This window comes from Drosophila subpulchrella, chromosome X (assembly GCF_014743375.2).
Source record: "Drosophila subpulchrella strain 33 F10 #4 breed RU33 chromosome X, RU_Dsub_v1.1 Primary Assembly, whole genome shotgun sequence".
Classification (NCBI taxonomy): Eukaryota; Metazoa; Arthropoda; class Insecta; order Diptera; family Drosophilidae; genus Drosophila; species Drosophila subpulchrella.
The window spans coordinates 908,813-931,614 of record NC_050613.1 but is presented as its reverse complement, the minus strand read 5'-3'; the positions used below and the strand labels follow the sequence as shown (position 1 = coordinate 931,614).

General features: G+C 36.6%; 1 protein-coding gene across 3 annotated transcripts in view; it reads left to right on the top strand.

Annotated features, from left to right (window-relative positions):
• The window catches only part of LOC119558262 (chaoptin), a 412,604-nt gene that overhangs the window by 365,197 nt on the left and 24,605 nt on the right, over positions 1–22,802 (top strand). For all 3 annotated transcript variants that reach the window (XM_037871610.1, XM_037871611.1, XM_037871612.1), the window contains 2 exons: positions 5,102–5,921; positions 11,567–11,829. In XM_037871610.1, coding sequence (XP_037727538.1) covers positions 5,192–5,921; positions 11,567–11,829 — 993 coding nt within the window. In that variant the 5' untranslated portion in view covers positions 5,102–5,191. The remainder of the gene's footprint in view (positions 1–5,101; positions 5,922–11,566; positions 11,830–22,802) is intronic.

Sequence of the window (22,802 nt, the reverse complement as noted above, 5' to 3'; positions counted from 1 at the left end):
TTGTCATGGCTACTAATTGAAAAGGCCGCAAGCAAGGGGATGAAATACGTGGTGGTCACCGTCGGTGTCGGAATCCCCACGGGACATCCATAGCTGAAAGCGACAGCTAAAGCGATCGCTGAAGGGTTGGGAAATACAGCTGTAGCAAGGGGCAGATGTAAAGGGCCCAAGCTCATCGCAGGTGAAAGGTAACCGGTTCCGTGCCCAAAATGAAAGCCTTTCCCAATAATATTCACATTATTAGATGAGTGTAGGGTATAGTGTCACTTTTCCAAAAATTTGTATTTTTCAAAAGTCTAAAAGCAGAAAGTATCTGACATTTATTGACCATATTCCTGTTAAAGTTCGATGGTAAAATTCCAGTGGAGTTAAATACTGCAGCTCTTGGCGTGATCCAATATTTTTTCACATTTAAAAGTTATAGGGTAAGGTTACGAACTGATAAATGCACACTAAAAATCGATGCAAATGTGAAAATTATTTATTTTTCCATCAAAAAAGGTTGAAAATGTACAATAACGGAATAAAAATGTAACTGAACACCAAAAAAATTTTCAGTTCTTGGTTTAAATTGAACAGATTACGATTCGATTTCTAGCTCACAAAATTCACAACTAATGGTACAAGCAGATACAGAAAGCTATATGTCGCTGAACAGGTAATTTAATATGCTAATCACACTGCATTGCTTAAATTAGATTTATAGCAAAAAGTGAATACACTTTCTAAAATGTTCTTACTCGCTACGCTACAATAGAATATTCCGTTGTATGCGAAAAGCTTACATACTTCGCAGAAGCGGTTAGTATGAAAACATTTTAGATAGTGTATTTATTTACTCGACTTTTCAAGCACTTTTGGCCACAAAATTTGATATCAGCACTTTTGTAAGTTGAATGTGCGATCATCACGACCCCATACCTCGATAAGAGGTTTTTGTTTGATATAAGCAAGGCAAAAAAATCTGAAGAAGTTTGCTAAAGATAATTATGTAAAAATAAATATTAACCCTCTGCCCTTTCTTAACATAATTTAGGGCTTGGTCGTACATATTTGCTTTTCCTATAGTCTCATCTCTATTTAATTCACTTTGTGTTATTGTCATTTTACTGGACAAAAATTCGGAATAACAAATATTTGTCTGCTGTTTTTGCCATTTTTATTCATTTTTGCCAACAAAAACTGTCCGGTTTGAGTGACGGCCAGCCGGAGTCATTTGGCACATAAGCTGTCATTATTTTAATGGCATTAAATGGCCCTGGTCCTATTATGAATATAATAGGAAAAGTGAAAAAACGCTTTAATTAGAAAACGAGTGGACAACATCGACTATGTAATAAAATAATAACAATAATATAGCATGCTAACGTGACCGTCTCCCACGAGGGAATAAATAATAAATTGGGCCGCAGAAAAGACCAAGAAAATGTCACGCTCTTGACACAAAAGGCATGCAAGAAAATAAGTCATACTACAAGCTATGGCAGTAAGACAAAAAACTTGCCTAATATTGTCAGCACAACAAAGCAAGGGACGCTCAAAGGACAAATAAAATTGCGTCCAAAAACCCCAAGAAATTTGTTTGTCCTGGTATAGGATTCTTAACTAGTTTTTTATTTCTCCCCGGCTTCTTGGCTTTGGCGCGGTTTTGACAATTTTGCGAGTTTTTAAGTTGACTAATTTGACGTGCCGTATTTTCAATTTTCAAGTTAAGCTAAAAGTTATTATACCCGTTACTTATTGAGTAATAGAGTATATTTTATTCGGGTAGAAGAATGTAACAGGTAGAAGGAAGTGTATACGACTCCATAAAGTAGGGGAGTGTAGGGTAAAGTGACGAACGATTCGTTTTTTGAATGCCACTTTTCCATAAATATCTATTTTTCAAAGGCTTAAAAGCAGAAAGTTGCTTACATCTATTTTCAGCGGAGTTTAATAGTACAGCTTTTGGCGTGAACTAATACGTTTTTACTTTTAAAAGTTGTAGTGAAGTGAAGTTGAGTGCGCGTGGGAATTTGTTTTAGGTCAATCGATAGGTGAGAAAGCAATTCAATATGTATTCTAGTCGATACAATGACCGTCTACTAGCCCACATGGGCACGAGGACGTCGTCAATCCCGCGTCTTGAGACAATAGCATAGCTAGTACATTTTTTTTAAGAAATTGATCATAGAGATAAAAAATATGGAAGATCACTGAAATAACAGTTTTAGATCTTCTCCCACAAAAAGTTAAAATATTTTAAATTTGGTAAAAATTTAGTTAAATTAAGATGATTATTATGAGTTATACGACAATACACTATATCTAGCAAAATAATTAATATTTGTGGGTGGGGTACCTCATTGCTTTAATGGAAAAGGAAAAAAATCATTGAGCTTAGAAAGGAGGGCAAAGCGTATAAATATATTAAGTGTTTCTTTAAATGTCCTGCCAATATGGTTTACAATACCGAAGCCCGAAAAACGTGTTGCGATACGGAAAACCACAATTGTAGAAGACCCACGCATGGTGCCCTTCAGCAAAGCTTATCTTTTTGCATCCTGGAGGACTATAAAAGTCTGAAGTTTCAAATGGTCGAAATGTCCCTTGGACAGATGAGTCTAAGCTGGTGTTATTTGGTGTAACAGGTTCAAGATAGTATGTCCGTCGACCGCCAAAAACCGAGTTCCACCCAAACCATACGTTAAGCAGGTGGTTTTAAAATCAGGGTATGTTTCATGTTTCTCATACAGCGGTGTGGGCCCCACACCTTTAATCGATGGATCATGGACCAACACGCTTATGTAAGTAAACTGAGAAATGTCATGCTGCCGTATACTGATGATGAAATGCCCTTAATATGGACATTTTCAGCAGGACAATGAACCTAAACACACCAGGAAATTAGCCTAGGCGTGGTTTAGCCAAAAACAAATTGACGTAATGCCGTGGCCAGCACAGTCCCCAGACTTAAATTCGATTGATAACTTATAGGGGACCTCAAGCGTTATGTTGCCAAGAAATCCCCGACTTCTAAGCCGTAGCTGTACACAGTATAGCAGGAGGGATGGTACCAGATGTCCTGCAAACGTTGCGAGGACTTGGTGGACTCCATGCCTCCTAGGTGTAAGCCTGTAATAGCCAATAAAGGTTATAAAACAAAATATTGGGTCGTAATCAAATCGTTATTCAGTAGGATTAAGTTATTTATAAGCTATATTGAATTTTATCATATTTTTTTTACACTGCTATTTCAATGAACATCAAAATGGAGTCTATCAAAAAGTATGTAACAGGTAGAAGGAAGCGTTTCCATCCCCATAAAGTATATGTATTCTTGATCGGGATCACTAGCCGAGTCGATCTAGCCATGTCCGTCTGTCCGTATTAACGCTGAGATCTCGGAAACAACAAGAGCTAAAATGTTGGGACTTGGCATGAAGATTCTTGGGCTTCCTACGCAGCGCAATTTTGCTTCAGCAGGGTGCCACGCCTACTCTAACGCTTATAATCGCCCATAACGCAAAAAATCCTCCACTATTTTTTAATATTTTGTAAAAAATTGATTTGTTTTTATTCAAATCGGACAAATCATTGAAAAGTAATATCCAAACAATAATTAACAAGGAAGAACGCTATAGTCGAGTACCTCGACTATCAGATACCCGTTACTCCGCTAAAGGGACCAAAGGGAAATGGAGATATGCATGGAGATTAAAGTGCGCCACCTACCGGCGGTGAAAAGATTTAAGCGTTATGGGCGTTAGAGTGGGCGTTGCTCACATTCGCATATTCGCGTAACAAACTTGCGCTGCGTACAAGGCTACGGAATCTAAAGCTGAGATCACAATTCTTTATCTTTGATAGTTTCCGAGATATCCACGTTCATATTTACGATTTTTTGAAGTTTGTGGGCGTCAAAGTGGGCGTAGCAAACTTTTTTTTTTGGGTCAATCGATAGGTATTGATGAGAAAAATACATTTCAGTTTAAATTTTTATTTTAGCATCAAAACTGTAGGAGGCACAGTCTTGGGCGGCTTGTGAGCGTTAGAGTGGGCGTGGCACTCTGCTGAAACAAACCTGCGCTGCGCAGGAATCTCAGGAATCTGCATGCCTAATCGCAGTATTGTAGCTCTTATAGTTCCCGAGATCTCAGCGTTCATACCTTCTATTTTTACCATTACAGTGCGCTTAATGACCCATTGGGAAACTATTTTATTCATTATTTTACCAATTCACTTAGTAGTACTTATTCTTAATACAACAAAACGAAAAACAGCCGAAAAATCTGAGCAAATTAAGTTTTAAGCCGAAAACCCTTAATAGTGCTATTTCTGTTGCCGTATAATTTTGCTACTTTTATGATAAATGTATCGAAGTTTTAAAAACCATCCGCAATGTGGGCGTAACCACTTTTATTTTAGTTAAAAGATATGTAAGCCTACTTACCCTTACAAACAGAATAAAAATATTACAAAAAATTACCATTTTGTAGCACAAAGAAGAATTGGCTACACATTGGTGCTATTTTTGTTGCCGCAACTGTACATATTTGCTTAGGAATTGAAGAACCCAACATGAAAATATACCGTCTGGTTACAACAATACTGTGGCAGAAATGAACAGGAACAAGCAAACTTTGATTTACAGTTAACAATGCCAAAACCGCAATTAAAAAGCTTTTAGTACCGTTCATTTTCCATTTCTTGCTTTTGTACGCATTCTTTTTCTCATAGAAATCCAGGCCATTTTTACCGTTTTTAAGTTCAAATGCTAGAAACTAGAGTTACATCAAATAAAAGCTTCATAAATGTAATAAAAGTTACAAGAGAAATGGAATTTTAAAGTTCTTAACAGGTTTTTTACCTCCAAAGTTGCGGAACATGTTTGTACGCTTACTTTTCTGACAAGTGTACATACATACATACATGTATATATCATTTATGAGGTCGGAAACGCTTCCTTCTATTTCCTTCCTTCCCCGAATACAATATACCGTTTCACTCTACGAGTAACGGGTATAAAATTAGGTTACCATAAGTGTGGAAGAATCTGTTTTATGATAATTCCTATGCTTACACTCTATTAATTACGGTTCTCCCTTTTTCCACTTTGCAGCGATATGGAGACTGGTTGAAAGAGACGGGGATACTGAAACAGAAAGATACAGCAGCGCAGAAAACGACAGAAGAGCTACGGAAAGGGAAAATGTGCAAGGGCAGCAGTTCGAAATCGACAGCAGCGCTGGTAAACTTATTAGCGAAATGCGCGAAGGCTACAAATGGTCAGGCAGCAGTCCTCGAAAATGAAAAGGCATCGGAAAAGTGGGGCAGTCTTGTGCCGCAAAAACAACGAGCTAAACGTCAAAACAACCAACACCCAAAGCTGCAGCATCAACATCAACAGCAGCGCCAGCAGCAGCAGCAACATCAGGGGCATAATCAGCGCCAGCAACAAGGACGTCAAATAGAGCAAATGGCAATGGTGACAAATGAAGAGGCGGCGGCTGCCAAGAAGCACGAACAGAAGACCAAACCGACAGACTCCGAATGCAAAGGCAAACACAAACACCGACGAAATCGCAATAATGTTGCCGGCGTGCAGCAGCATGTCCTGCGGTCGGAGCTGCTCCTGTTCGCCCTATTCCCAGTTGTTCTGCTGTTGATGCTGCTGCCGCCGGATACCGCAGCCTCGATAACACCTTCGGCCAGGATCTCCAGTGCCAAAGGACCGGCACGTGAGCTCCTCTTCACGGAAATGGGCGGAGGCGGAGGCGGAGGCGGAGGCGAAGGCTCCCCCAGCGGAGCTGCAGCTCCAGGGGACCGTGGTCTTGGTCTAGGACTCGAAGGCGGTGGCGGTGGCCCTGGCGGAGGAGCGGCTGGGATCGAGTGTCCCAGCTTCGACAACACCGCCTGTCCCTGCTACAAGTTTGAGGATGGTAAGTGCGAACGGACGAGCGAACTAATTAAACGCATCAGACCAGGCTCCAAGGCAAAGTTTACAGCACCCATGACGTGCGGACGAATTCTCGACAAGCCAACGACTATAAGATGCCCCGTGTCCAATGCAAATAAAAGACGTGAGCTTTTATAGAGAATGAATAATACAGAAATGTTATTATAAAGTCCGATTTAAGTCCTGCGCCCTGTTAAAGAACTTCGAGGCAATTCGTTTTCCAAATCATTTGTTTTACTTCTGAGGGCAGGGTTTTCGAGTCCCTGACAAAATCCCTAATAGCCATCTGTTTGTTTTGTTTATATTCTATACTATAATTAATTTAATCGTAGTGGGCTTTGTGAAAATAGCTGTCATTCTATTGAGCCGAAAAATATCTAACAGGCAGTCTGAGTCCCTGTCAGAGTTAGCTCTCACATAGGCACTCGAGAAAACCAAATTCCCTTTGCAGGCACTTTATCTGTCCGAGTAATGTTTGCCAGCAATGCAGAAACCGGCCTTTAATTGTTTAAATCTCTGGTTTTTAGAAGCTCCACGAATAGAGTTCTCCCTAGATTTCAAGGTGTACCTCAACAAATCAGACAGCCCTGAGAGGATCAACATATTTGCCCAGTTGCCCAGAACAAGAGCTGTTTACCCTAAACACCAGGGAATTAATTTTTCATCAGCTGCGAGGGACCGAAGTACAGTGGTTGACTGACAAAGATCAAAGAAATTTGTTGACAACGCCGTACTGATTACTTGAAACTATAAAACGAAAAAAAAATGCATTTCCTTTCCTAATTAGAATAATTGACATCAGTTAAAAATAGTTACTCCATATATAGTACAATTTGATTATTCGGTAAAGTTGAGCTCCCCAATAATGAAAAGAGCACTTCAAAATCATTTTTTAAAGTCAAAAAAACGTATTTGCCTTCTTTTTACGCATATGTATGGGTTCTTTCGCGTCAAACATGTCACGATTTAGGGTCATATCTCATAAAAACTCTGAATATTATTTTTCGATAGAGGGCAAAATATAACAACACGTATAGGTTCTTTTTTTATCATGTGCCATTTATATTTTAGCGGCGTCTTAGGTATTAAGCACCTCTTAATAAAAAATCAGAACTTCAGTCTCGATTTTATCCAAAAACTTTCGCACAACAGACAATAAGTTAGGAGAATAAATAAATACGCGCGTATTAGTTTAGTGTAGTTTAAAGAAACTAAATACTGGTACAACATTTTTATTTTTAAATTGAGCTACAATGTGAGTCCAGCTCTTTCCTAATTCTCTAATTCTTCTTAAACGCAGATAAAATAAATGTATACTTTTGGGCACTTTCTCCGAAATTTAGCTTTTAAGGCATCTACCTAAAAATGGGTAGAGAACTAACTTTTTTGTCTGTCTTGTCTTTGTAAATAAACAACCGGTATGCCAATATCTTTGTTATTTAATATTTATTATTTACAAAATGTGTTTCATCATCATTTTGCTTAATTAACTTTGTTGAAAAGGTGTTCGGAATTTATTTTTTTATAATTAAAAGCTAAATTTTCGTTTAAATTAAAAATGTTAGTTTTATTAGGATTATCAATAACATTTCATTTAATATCATTTTATTTCATCTTTTTAATTTAAAATACAAAAATTAATTTCGAGTTTTCTCGTCCATTTTTAAGGGGCTATGCACTTGTTCCGAAATTAGGTGACTTACTATTACAAGTAAAATGAGTTCTTGATGACTTAAATCAGATACTCAAAAAGCGGGAAAAAATAAATATAAATCATTCAATTTGAGATATGCAGTCATTACTTTTTAAGTAATAACAATTGAAACTATGCAATCAATGTCTTTTTCTTCAATTTTCTGAATTTAATGAGTCAGACACAACTGGCACAATTTGTTCGATTGAAATAATTATAAATTATAAACATGCCTGCCAATCTGTGTATCCGCTTCGAGAATATTCATAAATATTTATTAACACCTGAGGAGGGGTGTCAAGTGAAACGAATAAGACACGACATTTAGCTTGACACCCTAGAAAAGGGGCTGTACGTTATAATTTCGAGTCAGGCAAATGGTTACTGTTCTGAAACAAATACACTTTATGTTTGAAACAAGAAAGAAACTTTGGAAAGCCGAAGAATATATACCCTTACAGTTATAAGAGATAGTCAATGTTAGTTACACCATTTTTAATTTTAATGGATTGTTGCTAGATTCAGTGATATTAAAAAAAACGAGTTATATAAAATGGTTACAATAATTATTACAAAATATTATATCTCCTGGATCCTGGATTACTGCGTAATTTACGCGCCTTATATACCGATCACTTCCAGAATAAACAGTTGGGAATTATTAAATCCAAAATGTGCTCAATGTGAGAACTTTCACAGGACGAACGTTCTTAAATAGTAAACATGAAATCGTTCTTAAATCAAGGCTGTTTGTACTTAAATTTAGCACGGTGTTTTTTCCTGAGTGTACCTGTTACATACTTCCCTACACAGAGAGGAAAAACCAAGAACATTGTGATTGAATTGAGCACATTCGTTCTTAAAAACCGTGTAAGCACAAATGTTCTTATTTTGATCCGAATGTTCTTAATTCTAGAACGAAATGGTAGGAACTAAAAAAGTGAAATGAGTTGATTTCGTTCCATTTTTAAGTTGATTTTGGTTTAGTTTAAGAACATATTTCGATCAATATGATAACATTTTGATATTGATTTTATCTGAATTTGGGATCAAAAGATGAACATTTTAAGCTTATATTAAAAAAAAAATTATTTAAAATTGAATACTCTTCCCAAAAAAACGCAAAAATAAGTTTATTTAGTTTTTTAATAGTTTCATATTTTTATTAAGTTGGTGGCAGTTATTTAATATTTGATTACTTGATGGCTTATAATGTAACATTATGGTACATATAAATGCTTATAAATATATAAATCTAAACTAATTTAATGTAAGGGTGCGCTGGAAATAAAAGAATAAATATGAGAGTAATTATAAGTTGTCTTATGATTTTCTGATAATTATAAGTGTTTTTGCTTACATGTGTTTATATATATATATGTACATACAGATATGTATGTAGAACACATAAAAAAGAACGAATTTGTCCTTACCGAATTCTTGAGAAAAACACTTACACTTCAATGCAGCCAATCTTAAAAAACCATTCAGCAAACACTTGCATGTGTATGTACACTCCATACATGCATACATACATAGATTTTACTGCAAAGAAAAGATAAATAGAGCTGTAAAGGTGTATTTTATTTTAAAGCTCTAAGTACTTAGGAATTTATACTAACCTTCAAGAGATTCCTTACGGACTCCATTTCAATATCCTTCAGGAACTTTAACAACTGCTCGTCACTTTCACTTTCCATCACTTTAAACTATTTGCAATATATGCGGCACAAACAAATCGAAACGCTGATGAAATATGCCAGCTGAATGGTACAGAAGAAGAAGAGCAAAGAAGAAGGGTCTAACGCGTGCTAACTGTTAACCGAAAGATACTAACGCATTATAAACAAGAAAGGAAGTTAGCTTCGGCAAGCCGAAGCTTATATACCCTTGCAGCTATAATTATTAAATTTAAAAACACAAAAAATGATATTCCCAATAGTATAAGATAATATGTCAAAAAACACCGAAGCTATAATTTTTTCATATTATTTTCGTACCAATTTTCCGATCGTTCCTATGGCAGCTATATGATATAGTCGTCCGATTTTGATAAAATTAAATTCGAAATTCAGAACTAATTAAGAAATGTTATTTCCAAGCGTAGGAGGTTATATGTTAAAAAACACCGAAGCTATAATTTGTTTCATATTATTTTCCTACCAATTTTGCGATCGTTCCTATGGCAGCTATATGACATAGTCGTCCGATTTTGATAAAATTTAATTCGAAATTCAGAACTAATTAAAAAATGTTATTTCCAAGCGTTGGAGGTTATATGTTGAAAAACTCCGAAGCTATAATTTTTTTCATATTATTTTTCCACAAATTTTCCAATCGTTTCTATGGCAGCTATATGATATAGTCGTCCGATTTCGATAAAATTTAATTCAAAATTCAAAATTATTTAAAAATTGTTATTTCCAAGCTTAGGAGTTTATATGCTAAAAAACACCAAAGATATAATTTTTTTTCATTTTTTTGTCCGATTATTCCTATGGGAGCTATAAGATATAGTTGTCCGATCCGGCTGGTTCCGACTTATATACTACCTGCAAAAGATATAAGACTTTTGGGAAAGTTTCAGCCCGATAGCTTTAAAACTGAGAGACTAGTTTGCGTAGAAACGGACGTACAGACGGACAGACGGACAGACGGACATGGCTAGATCGACTCGTCTAGTCATGCTGATCAAGAATATATATACTTTATGGGGTCGGAAACGTCTCCTTCACTGCGTTGCAAACTTCTGACTGAAATCAATATACCCTCTGCAAGGGTATAAAAATCGGCAACGCCATTTCAAGTCGAAATGCAACTCATCTTTCGTTCTATTTTTAGTCCTTTCCGTTCTTACTTTAAGAACATTTAGAGATTATTGGGTTTCTAAGAACAAATTGAATTTGATTTAAGGACCACGTGATAAATGTATAACATTTCGTTCTTGTTTTGAGAACAATTTTGGTTAAACCAATTTTTAAGTACAAACTCAACTTGATTCAATAACAAAGAGAACATTTTGAGCTCAAAAAATGCCGTTCTCATTTTAAGAACATTTTCAACTCAGATCAGAACGTCAGAATTCTCTCTGTGTACGAATATAGAATACACTTTTACTCTACGAGTAACGGGTACTCTCAGAAAAAATTCACCCTTAATTTTTTTGGAAAGCAATAAGAAGAATTTAAACATTTTTTTATTTATATAAAATTTTTTATTGTAAATCGTTGATAAATAAATATTTAACAAGTTAAGGTGTATACAAAAATGGATAGTCCATTCCCATGAAATAATTGCCATTAAGTTAGAAAGGGTTTTACCCGTTTACAATCCAAAATTGGAATACTTTTCAGAAAGCTAAAGAAATTCCTCAAGTGTTTAAAAAAATAAATGTAAAATTAAAGAATATTTTTTTCTTATTTAAAAAAAAACTTTTCTCAATTTAAAGAGTTTTTACTGTAGATGTAAGTAAAACTTGTAATAATTTCCAGAAAAGGCTTATCATAAATACAAGAAAATTGAAAATTGAAAGGCGAGTCGCCATTGGGTGAAAATCAAAGGCGGTTTTTCTTGAATCAATGGCGATTTTCTTGAATCAAGGCCGATTTTTTTCTGAGTGTATAAAAGCACCCTCTGCAAGCGTATATAAATGATGACATGGGTGAAGTGATGGTAAAAAACCCCCAACAAATTATATGGACAGATCCTACTGTAACTACAGTTTTTCCGTTTTTTGAACACACATATAGATTATTTCTTTTGCAACAGTAGCCTCATGTCACTTAAAATGGTTACGTTATATATGGTCAGCCGCTTATATGCATTGTAATTGACTGGCCGGGACAGTTCCTTTGATCTTTGGGCAACTAATTGAAGTGCAAAAATTGCTTCTGCCCTTCAGCGACAGTCAAATGATAATTTCGACCGATTTGCAGGACTATTCCTTGAGTGCCCCGGCACGACGGCGGTATCGCTGCGCTCGACCCTTGAGCGAATATCGGCTCCGATCCACTCGCTGTCCATCTACGACTTCGACCGCTCAGTGACGTCACTCTCGCAGGATGTCTTCCTTCCCGGCGTCCATATTCGGCACCTGCAGTTCTCCCACTCGCACCTGGAGGCCCTCAAGGACAACAGTCTGCGCAACGTTCGCTCGAGCCTGGAGTCACTAAGCATTGTTAATGGAAAGTTAACACAGGTGAGTGGATAAAAATCAACCAATTTGGGCAACATAAGCAAGGACAAGAAAAGAAAAAATTTTTCGAAAAAACATCAATAAATATTCTGAATCGGAGGTGAAAGTTTAAAAATATTGCAATTCTTGAAAAAGAAGTCGTTGGGATGGAACCGTTTCGTTTTTGTACGATGTACATATGGTGTTTGTGTTACCGGAAACAATTTTTTCCCTTAAGCAAAAGGCAACTCAAAAAAAAATTCAAAATGCAGAATAACTGAAATCAATATAAAAATCAAAATTACATATACAAAAACAAGAGAAATCACTATAATCGATGGCCTCGACTATTAGATACCCTACTCTGCTTAAGGGAGTGCGAGAGGGATGGAGATAAGCTTAAAACAACTGTGCTTTTTTCACTAACACACCTAGTCTATAGCGCCACCTATCTTCTTCTTCAATAGCGCCACTTGGATTGCAGCGTTAACTAGTCTATAGCGCTCCTAGCGGGTTGGTGGCGTATTAGTGAAAACAGCTTATTGAATTGTAAAATTTTGATTATTATATGGTTATAATTTGTTTATAACTGGTCCGATTTCAATAATTTTCGGCATGTAGATAGGTATTAAAAAATATTAAAAAATTCGGGCGCTAGACGCGTTTTAGTGTTATAGTCGTTAGGGGGCGTGGCACCCTGCTAAATCAAACCAGATATGGAATCTGCATGCCAGGTCCCAATATTCTAGTTCTTATAGTTTCCGAGATCTCAGCGTTCATACGGACAGACGGACATAGGTAGATCGACTCGGCTCGTAATCCTGATTAAGAATGAACGAATCTAGTATACCCTTTTACTCTACGAGTAACGGGTATAAATAGAAAACACTGAAAGGTGCCGAGATAATAAGAAAGCTTCAAAATGAAATCGCTTTGTATTGTTTTAACACTTTATAGCTTTATTTTGTGCTCTTAAATATATGGGCATTTCCACCAGAAAGACTACCAAGCCAAAAAGTTTTTAACTTATTGAATACATATTGTTATTTAATTTTTCCTCTATGTTAGTTTTCAAGTAGATGGATTTCCAACTTAGCAACTTAGTTTTAATATAATTCGATTAATTATACCCGTTACTCGTAGAGTGAAAGAGTATACTAGACTCGTCGGAAAGTATGTAACAGGCAGAAGGAAGCGTTTCCGACCCCATACAGTATATATATTCTTGATCAGGATCACTAGCCGAGTCGATCTAGCCATGTCCGTTTGTCCGTCTGTCCGTATGAACGCTAAGAAACTATAAGAGGCTAGGCAAGTGTGATTTGGCATGCAGATTCCTGACCTTCTTGCGCAGCGCAAGATTGTTTCAGCAAAGGGGTAGGTCGCACATTTCAATCTCGCTTCTCTGCTTGCATATCTCCATTTCCCTTTGGTCTCTTTAGTTGAGTACCGGGCAATGTGATAGTCGAGGCACTCGACTATAGCGTTCTTCCATAATTTTCGGTTGATTCAATCAATTCGTAATTCCTATGTATTGAAAAAAATGAAATGAAAAGGTAGAGAGGAATTCTTAAATATTAATTTTAATAATTGTTTTATTATTTTTATACCCAACACTTGTACAGGAAAAGGGTATATTGTATTCGTTGGGAAGAATTTTTAACAGGTAGAAGGAAGCATTTCCGTCTCCATAAAGTATATGGGCAATTCCAGTTAGTCGCTGTTCGTACACTTCAAAAAAACGATTTTTTATTTTGATAATGGGCTTTGCTTTTAACTACTCCCAAGTTCTATATTGTGTATCAATCTAGATATTGTCCCAAATTTAGATTTTAATAAATCCTGTAATGGCTTTCGTATTCGCTCGGGATAAAAATATAAAAGGGTCAGGGCTAGTGATCCGGATCAAGTCCGAAACTCTTCGTTCTACCTGTTACCTACTTTCCGACAAATACAATATACCATTTCACTCTACAAGTAGAGGGTATAACAAGGAAGAACGCTATAGTCGAGTACCTCGACTATCAGATACCCGTTACTCAGCTAAATGGACCAAAGGAAAATGGAGATATGCAAGCAGCAAATGCGCCACCTACCGGCGGTAGACAGATTTAAGCGTTTTGGGCGTTAGAGTGGGCGTGGCAAAGTTTTTTTAAAATCAATCGATAGGTATTGACGAGACCAATACATTTCAGTTTAAATTTTTTATCTAGCACGAAAATTGTGGGCGCCACAGGCTTGGGCGGTTTGTGGGCGTTAGAGTGGGCGTGGCAAACTTTTTTTAGATCAATCGATAGGTATTGACGAGACCAACACATTTCAGTTAACATTTTTTATCTAGCATAAAAATTGTGGGCGCCACAGATTTGGGCGGTTTGTGGGCGTTAGAGTGGGCGTGGCATATTCGCGTAACAAACTTGCGCTGCGCTTTAGCCTACGGAATCTAAATCTGAAATCCCGTTTCTCTATCTTTGATATTTTCCGAGATATCCGCGTTCATATTTACGATTTTTTGAAGTTTGTGGGCGGTTCGTGGGCGTTATAGTGGGCGTGGCAAACTTTTTTTTGGGTCAATCGGTAGGTATTGATGAGAACAATACATTTCAGTTAAAATTTTTATTCTAGCATCAAAACTGTAGGATCCACGGTTTTGGGCGGTTTGTGGGCGTTAGAGTGGGCGTGGCACTCCTTTGAAATAAACTTGCGCTGCGCAGGAATCTCAGGAATCTGCATGCCTAATCCCAGTATTGTAGCTCTTATAGTTTCCAAGATCTCAGCGTTCATACGGACAGACGGACAGACGGACAGACGGACATGGCTAGATCGACTCGGCTAGTGATCCTGATCAAGAATATATATACTTTATGGGGTCGGAAACGCTTCCTTCTGCCTGTTACATACTTTCCGACGAATCTAGTATACCCTTTTACTCTACAAGTAACGGGTATAAAAATAAGGCAAGGTCGCAAACCTACATTTTGGTCTACATTTTGAAAATGGACTAGAATTAAATTAAAATGCATAACTGTGACATGGGCTTTTGTACAGCAATGATTTATGTAACATTGAAAGCGTATTTTGGTAAGGAACACGAAAAATTAAAAAATCGGTATGTTTTGTTTGTCCAGATTCCCTTAATTTAAAGAAAATAATATTCTTTTATTGGCATATCAACCGTTTTGATTCCCGTTGAGATTCGTCACTACATGAACTGCCGTCCATAGTGATCCGACAACCCTGTTAAATAAAAGCCTGGCAGAGTTTTGCTTCAATTTGTTGCCTATTTTCGGGCGGCATAAGGTTTGAGTCGCAGCTATGTCGTGGGGGAGATACTTATGAGCTACTTAAGTAGCTAATGGGAAGGTGTCCAAAAACTGTGGTATGAGACACCAGTAGAGACCTGCCAGGCTCTTATTAAAAGTATGCCAAAAGTAATAGCAGTAAAGGCCAAAAATAGAGGTGGATACACTGGATACTAAGTAAGGAAATACTAATTTACCTAAAAAAATAATACAAAATGGAAATTAAAATTTTTTTTCTTACCAACACATGAAGTGTACCTATTATTATGATCACACTGAAAACGTATCTGAAACACAAAATGATCTCTTTTATGTTATATTATTATCCTATGTTACAGTTAGGCTTATTTTATTAAAAACAAATAGTTTAAGAACCAATGAGAACAAATATTAAGTTTGAAACAATGAATAAATCTTTATTTTGTTAGCTTTAAGTCAGAGTTGATGTGTGTACCTATTAATATGATCAGGTGTGTATATACATATCACTTTTGTTTCATAGCGCTGCAGTAAACAATGAAAAGCTGTAAATAAACTATTTACATAATTTAATTGCTTGTAATTAATTAGTATGACTTAAACTTAGATTTACATACGCGCTTTTTGTGTTGTCTTGCAATTTTAAGGCGTATGTATTAGCAAGAAGAGACAATACGGGAAAACCCGAATTTTTAATGGCAAGGAATGCTATACTATAGCACAAAAAAAAGAGAGGGATATCTACGCATTTCTGCATCTCTTTCTTGCCCGACTGTTTTCTCTGCTGACGTCGACAGCTGATATTTCACCCAGAGCTGAATCCAGAACTGAAGGGATCTTATCGGATCGTAGATGGTGGATGTGATCTGTGGGAATCGGAGTTTCACATTTGTCAAAAATTCCAACCGTGTACAACGGATTGACTCTATGGAAAGAGGGTATTAAAGTCCGTCAAATTTGAATAACGGGTTAACTTTAAATTTTCAAAACTGCAAAACCTTTTGTCAGTTGGATGGTAGATGGTGGAATGATCTCTGTGGGATCAGGGTATAAAGGGATGGTTTTATAATATATTTTGTGGCCGTAGAAATCAAGAAGGAATTGATTACTTTGTAATCAACAGTTCAAAAAGCTATGTATAGGTAACGCACTTGCCAAAATTCACAAAGTGCTAAAAATACACAAACAAACTAAGTAACATAGTATTATTATCATATCGTATCGTACATATTCATAATGAATATCCTTTTCAAATTCGATGACTCTACGTATTGTCGTTGAAGAGATATTATTTTAAATGTGCACTGCAAAATCAAGTAAGCACGAGTAGTTGGCTTGCGGCGCCTGACTTACAGCTTTTATTTTAACACTGGACTGTTAAGTTAACACTTGCGGTAAGTAAAATATTTTTTGATATATTCCTAGTACGTTTCCATTTTTATAAAATTGAATACTTGTAAAAATCGCATTAATGACAAAAACAGGTTAAAGTCCTCATAGTGTGGTGGTACAGAAAAAGCTAATTAGTCTATCGAAAGCTTGTCGTTATCGGCCACTGGGACCCCGCACCATATCCAGCACCAACATACGGCGCCGAATAATATTAAACAAAGTTGAGCAACCAAAAAAATGCAAATGGGTTTCTAAGCCATTAAATTTGGAAAGCAGCCGCCGCAACGGCAATGACAGCTCCAGCGTCGAAAATCTTAGTCCTGGACCTGCGAATCCCAGAATTTAGCGCTTCGCATTCAACAGGAGCGAGTGCCAAATGGAAAATAGGCATGGAAAATGGGAAGTGAGAAGCCCGCCGCCAGCCATAAAAAGTAATTTGCCGCCTCTGCCGAATAACAAACGAGCCAAAGCCAAAAACAATTGCGTTCAATAAAATAATTTGCAGGCGAGGGCAACTGGCTAAACCGGCCAGGCGGAAACACACAGAATGAAGCATCAAATAAACAGATAGAGAAGACTATACATATGTGCCGAGGAGAGCTTTAAGCAGTCGAGGTAGTAGATGAATCCAAAATTTCAAAAGATGGTTAAAAAAAATGACAGAAAAACAGGGTATATTCATTTCAGTCAGAAGCTTGCATCGCAGTGAAGGAGACGTTTTCGACCCCATAAAGTATATATACTTTTGATCAGCATCACTACACGAGTCCGTCTGTCCGTTTCTACGCAACCGAGTCTCTCCGTTTTAAAGCAATCGGGATGAAACTTTCCCAAAAGTTGTATTTCTATTGCAGGTAGTAAACAAGTTGGAACAAGCCGGATCGGACAACTATATCCTATAGCTCCCATAGGAATAATAGGGAACAAAAATTTTAAAAATGTATATCTGGTGTTTTTGATATATTAACTTCTACTCTTGGAAATATTATTCTTTTAATATTTTAGAATTTCGAATAAAATTTAAAACAAATCGGACGACTTTGTCATATAGCTGTCATAGGAACGATCGGATAATGAATGTTAAAATAATACATAGACCGATATATTTCATTTTTCTAAAAGTCCGAAACCTCCGTACATACAATGTTCTCACGGGAACGACCTCCAAGGGAATAGAAACTTCAGCTAGCTTCCTTTCTTGTTTAAGAATATTATTAGACATCAGTTATAAGTTCATCATATATGTACAATGTATGAGCGTTTCGTTTTTTATAGAACTTAAATGAAAACTTAGCTTATAGGCAAACGAATAATCTGTCAAAATTATCTAAATTACCAGTAAAATGTAGTTGAAAACTTGAAGACTATTTTTATACCCGTTACTCGTAGAGTAAAAGGGTATACTAGATTCGTCGGAAAGTATGTAAGTGTCACCTAGGTTTCACGTTATGTCGCATGTTAGTGATTTCTCGTAGTCAGCCGATAGGAATGAACGAGCGGTGTTAGCTGAGTAACGGGTATCCGATCGTCGAGGCAGTTGACTATAGCGTTTTCTCTTGTCCAATACCATTGTCTAAAGGGATTCCAGCATTCCGAATAATCTCTTTTTCTGGGTGGGTGGGGCAATTCTGGTTAAGCCGATTACAATTGTTGGTCAGCACCTTGCAGCTATGCAAATTACGCAGATCTGATCCCCTGGTGGGACGTTCTTTTACAGGTAATCAGACAAGCGGGCTAAGGGTAGAAGTCAGGTCGCCACTGGGGATACGAAGACTCGCGTCTTCGAAGCGTGCAATGGGATGGAACATGAATCACAATGGACTAGAAAATAGCGCGCTATCTGGTGAGTGTGCCATTGACGCAAGCAACAACCTTTAAAAGTACGAGGCCTTAAAATGAATTTATATTTGGTTGCATTGCTTTCTCATTTTAAATTAGATTTATTTACTGTTAATATAAACTATTGGCCGGAAAACATAAAAAAACATGGGCTTATTGTTGTACAGTGGCCCTCAAAAGTTGCCTTTTAAAATGGCTATACAAAGTGGGGATGTTTAAAAAAAAATTTAAATATCCATCCAACATTGCGGTGAATTTCTGGAAGACCACTTCATTCATATAGCTGCCTGGAAGTCCTTGGAGTAGGGACTTACAAATAAACGAGGTTTGAGCATGGGCGTATGGGCGTTAGAGTGGGCGTGGCACCCTGCTGAAGCAAACTTTCCTTGTACCAGAACTTCAAGAATCTGCATGCCAAATCCCAACTTTCTAGCTTTTATAGTTTCCGAGATCTCAGCGTTCATACGGACGGACAGACGGAAATGGCTAGATCGACTCGGCTGGTGATCCTGATCACGAATATACATATTTTATAGGGTCGGAAACGTTTCCTTCTACCTGATACATACTCTCCGACGAATCTAGTAATGCCGGAAAGTAGTTACTGCGGAAGACATGCACGAGCCAGTGCCGCAGGATTTCTGGAGGCAGTAGAGCTAGTGGACCTTGTGCCCCCATAAACGACCCATGATTAAGGATAAGAGTGTGGTCACCCGTGAATCTTCTTTTGTCTTGTCTTCGGAATTCAAAATGCCCATAAATATTTCATAATGTTCAACAATAAAAATAAATATAATTTTATGGCAGACCATTTTTTCACTGGCCATAAATTTCAGTTGAGTTGGGGCGGAGTCGCATGTCCTGGGTGTCCTCGATGTCCTGGCCGCATTCGCAAGGCGCCAAATAGTAGCGCGAAGGTTCAATAAATTAAAATCGACTGCCATAAATTTCCATGTCAGTACATTAATTAAAAGGCCGTAATTCGCTTTGTTCATGTCAGGTGACACTGCATCCTTTCGAGCCTTTGGCATTCACACACAGGAATGGCCACCCACACGTGACCAGCGTGGTGGAAACTCTGCTCAATCAATGCAATTAAAAGTCCCTCCACTCGGGAAATCGATCAAAAAAAATTACGAGAAAATATTTTCAATTGCTTGACTCCAGTTTCTATTGGGTGTTGTGAAGTAGCCTTTCAAAACATCAAAATATTTACTACAAATTAAAACTGCGAAAAGCATTGTGCAAACGCTATAGGGGTAGATACATGCGTATTTATGAATTCATTTCAGTGGTATTCTGAGCGAAGATTAAACCATATTTTACAAGCAATTATCACTGTTGACGGCAGTTCACATAGTGACGTTGTGCACCAGGAACGATTTACATTACTCGAATAGTATAGAATAGAATAGGTATTGCATGCCAAGAATTTACTAAAATCATTTAGCCTGGAAGAAAAAGCAGTGTAAGAGTAAAAAGTTAGAAAGATTGAGCTGTTGAGGATTGTACAGTGTACAATGTACACTCATAACATTATTTGAAGTACTAGAAAAAATCGCCCTAAAATAAAGAAAATTTTTTTCTATTTCAAGAAAGGTTTGCCCTGAATATGGGAAAATTGCCATAACAAATATTTTTTAGGACTAGTTTTTCTGAAGTGCCAAATTTTTTTATTATTTACGCCGAGGATATGCTATTAATATTTTCCCAGTTTTAGGGAAAAATCGCCATGTTTCGAGGAACAAAAAGTCATCTAAATTCGCCCTTAAAATTAGAAAATCGGTGGCCTAGTGGTCTAATCCGTTGCATATTAACCTTTCGCATTCATCTGAATGGCGTGAGTTCAAGCCCACGAAGAGTCAACATTTTTTTATAATTTTTGTGCCAGTTTTAAGAATTAAATTCTTGAACTATTTTCTGTCCAAATCAAAAACAAAATTAAAGCACACGTTAAAATAACAATCAAGAAAGTATGTGTAACAAATTAAAAGTCAGTTTTTTATGTTTATACCCATTACTCGTAGAGTAAAAGGGTATATTAGATTCGTCGGAAAGTATGTAACAGGCAGAAGGAAGCGATTCCGACCCAATAAAGTGTATATGTTATGTTCAGAAATGAATGAATCAATAGCTACGGATTGACCAAAAAAAAAAGTTGGCCACGCTCACTCTAACGCCCATAACGCTTAAATCTGTCTGCCGCCCACATAACCATAAATTGAGATCGCGGGTAGGTGGCGCATTTCAATCTCGCTTTGCTGCTTGCATATCTCCATTTCCCTTTGGTCCCTTTAGATGAGTAACGGGTATCTGATAGTCGAGGCACTCGACAACAGCGTTCTTCCTTGTTATGTTTAAATTTTTGAAAAGGAAAACATATGATTTGTTTGCACTACACAATTGGAAACGATCCACAGAAGTTAAAAGAATTGCGTGAAAAAGCAGCTGAGAGAATGAAAAAACGCCGCTCAGCATTGGCAGACAAGAAAAATCAAACTGTTTAAAAGCATATTCAAGAAAAAGAACCTAAAAGGATAAAAGATTATAGAGAAAAGCAGAAAAGAGAAGCTCAAGGAAAAGAAGAACAGAAAGAGTATAATTGTAAGCAAACTTTGGGAAAGGCATTAAAATAGGCAGAAAGGGCATTGCCAACCGATTTAAACAAAAAAAATTTACAATATGAAAGCATTGGGGTGAACTTCCGTTTAGCTCCAACGCCCGATTTCGTCCTGATTACATTATGTATTAACTTAATCAAAAAGTTTGCCAAGAAGAAATTAAAGCTATTAAAGAAATGAGTAAATTATGTTTTACACAGTTTTTCTGTAAATCTAATAGTTTTCGTTAAAAACGATAAATAAGATTACATTTTCACCAGGTTTGAAAGTAAAAAACCGTTGGAGCACACTTACGTCATTTTGGCCGATATATCGCACGAAAGCTTGTTGTTATATCGGCCTGTCGATATTGATATCGATGTCACTCGATGTTTTTGTGATGGTACGACCAAAACACGAGAACGGCATTAAAATTTTTAAGAACACGAAATTAAAATAATAAAGCCTAATTGAAAAGTAAAAGTAAAATAGAAATGTTGGAAAGAGCATTTCAGTTGTCGTAGTTAAAAATAAGGTAAGAAAACAAAATAAAAATCAAAAACGGAAATAAAATGTATTGACCAAAAATAATATAAAAGCATTTCTAATGTCGCAGGCAACAATTTTTTGTAACAAAAATCGCGGCGATTTTTCTTAAAAAAATTTTTGACTGCGGCGCTTACTTTCTCGGGTCTTAGTACTATCTTCGGTATTTATGTGTGTACCTGATTTTTTTCACGTGTATATTTCGTTAAATGGGAAAAAGGAACATAAGCACGATATATCGTAAAAAAAGTCAAAAAAGGTCCATCACCTTAAATGCTGTTATCGATTAATCGTAACTATCTGACGCCATTTTTATGGCGGGATATTGAAATATTATTAAATGTTCATCTACTATTTAAAATATTTCTTTTAGGTTTTTTTATCCTTATATTAAAAAAAAAAACTGCAAAAAAACCAAAAATTTTACGGCTTTTACCGTTATTTTCCAAGATCCCGTTATTTGCGCCAACGTTGACTATTTTTCCCGTAATCAGGACCCAAAAACACGTCGATAAATAAAGTTTAACTAATAAGGCGGAAATTTATTTCAGACACTTACTTGCGTGAATATGTTAGCGTTCAGTCGGCAGCCAAAAAGAACACTATCACTGTTAATGGACAAATAGTTGCTAGACGTTATATGCTGCTAACCGTAGCTGAAGCTTACGAAATTTATAAAAATGAGTTAATTGGAGAACGCGTAAGCCGAACAACATTTTTCGAGAATCGCTCTAAGCATCAGTGTTGCCATATTAGCTTATTTTAAGCTAGATTTAGCTTATTTTAAAATCAAATAGCTTACAAATTAGTTGAATGCTTATGGCTTGAAATCTGGATCATTTTAAATTTTATTTCGCTTATTTCCGCTTAAAAAAAATTAGAGCACAACAGGTTTTGTTTTATGATTGCATTGTCAGTGTTTTTAATTATATCGATTAATCGTACAAAAGTCATATTTGTTGCTCGTATTTTGGTAGTTTTTCGGTTATAAGTTTTGGTCACACTGAAATCTTGCGCCAAATTCTTACGTTCCCAAACACTGAAAATTTAAAACAATGTTTAACGGCCGCTGCACCCGAATACTGAACTTGGGTATATACCTTTAAAAATCTGTAAAAAATCGATTTACCAACGGATTGTCGTGATCGATGGCGCATATTCTCCGTTAAGGTTCAGCCTTCAAGAAAAGAACATCAAACTAATTTTGGTTTTTAGGCGTGTATTTTTAAAGAAGCCATTTATGCCAACGTTTTTGCATTTTTTCCAACTTTTTCAACTTTGACGAATTGTTGCTTCTAAACTAATGAATGGAACTCAATGATGTGTATAAGAAAGTTAA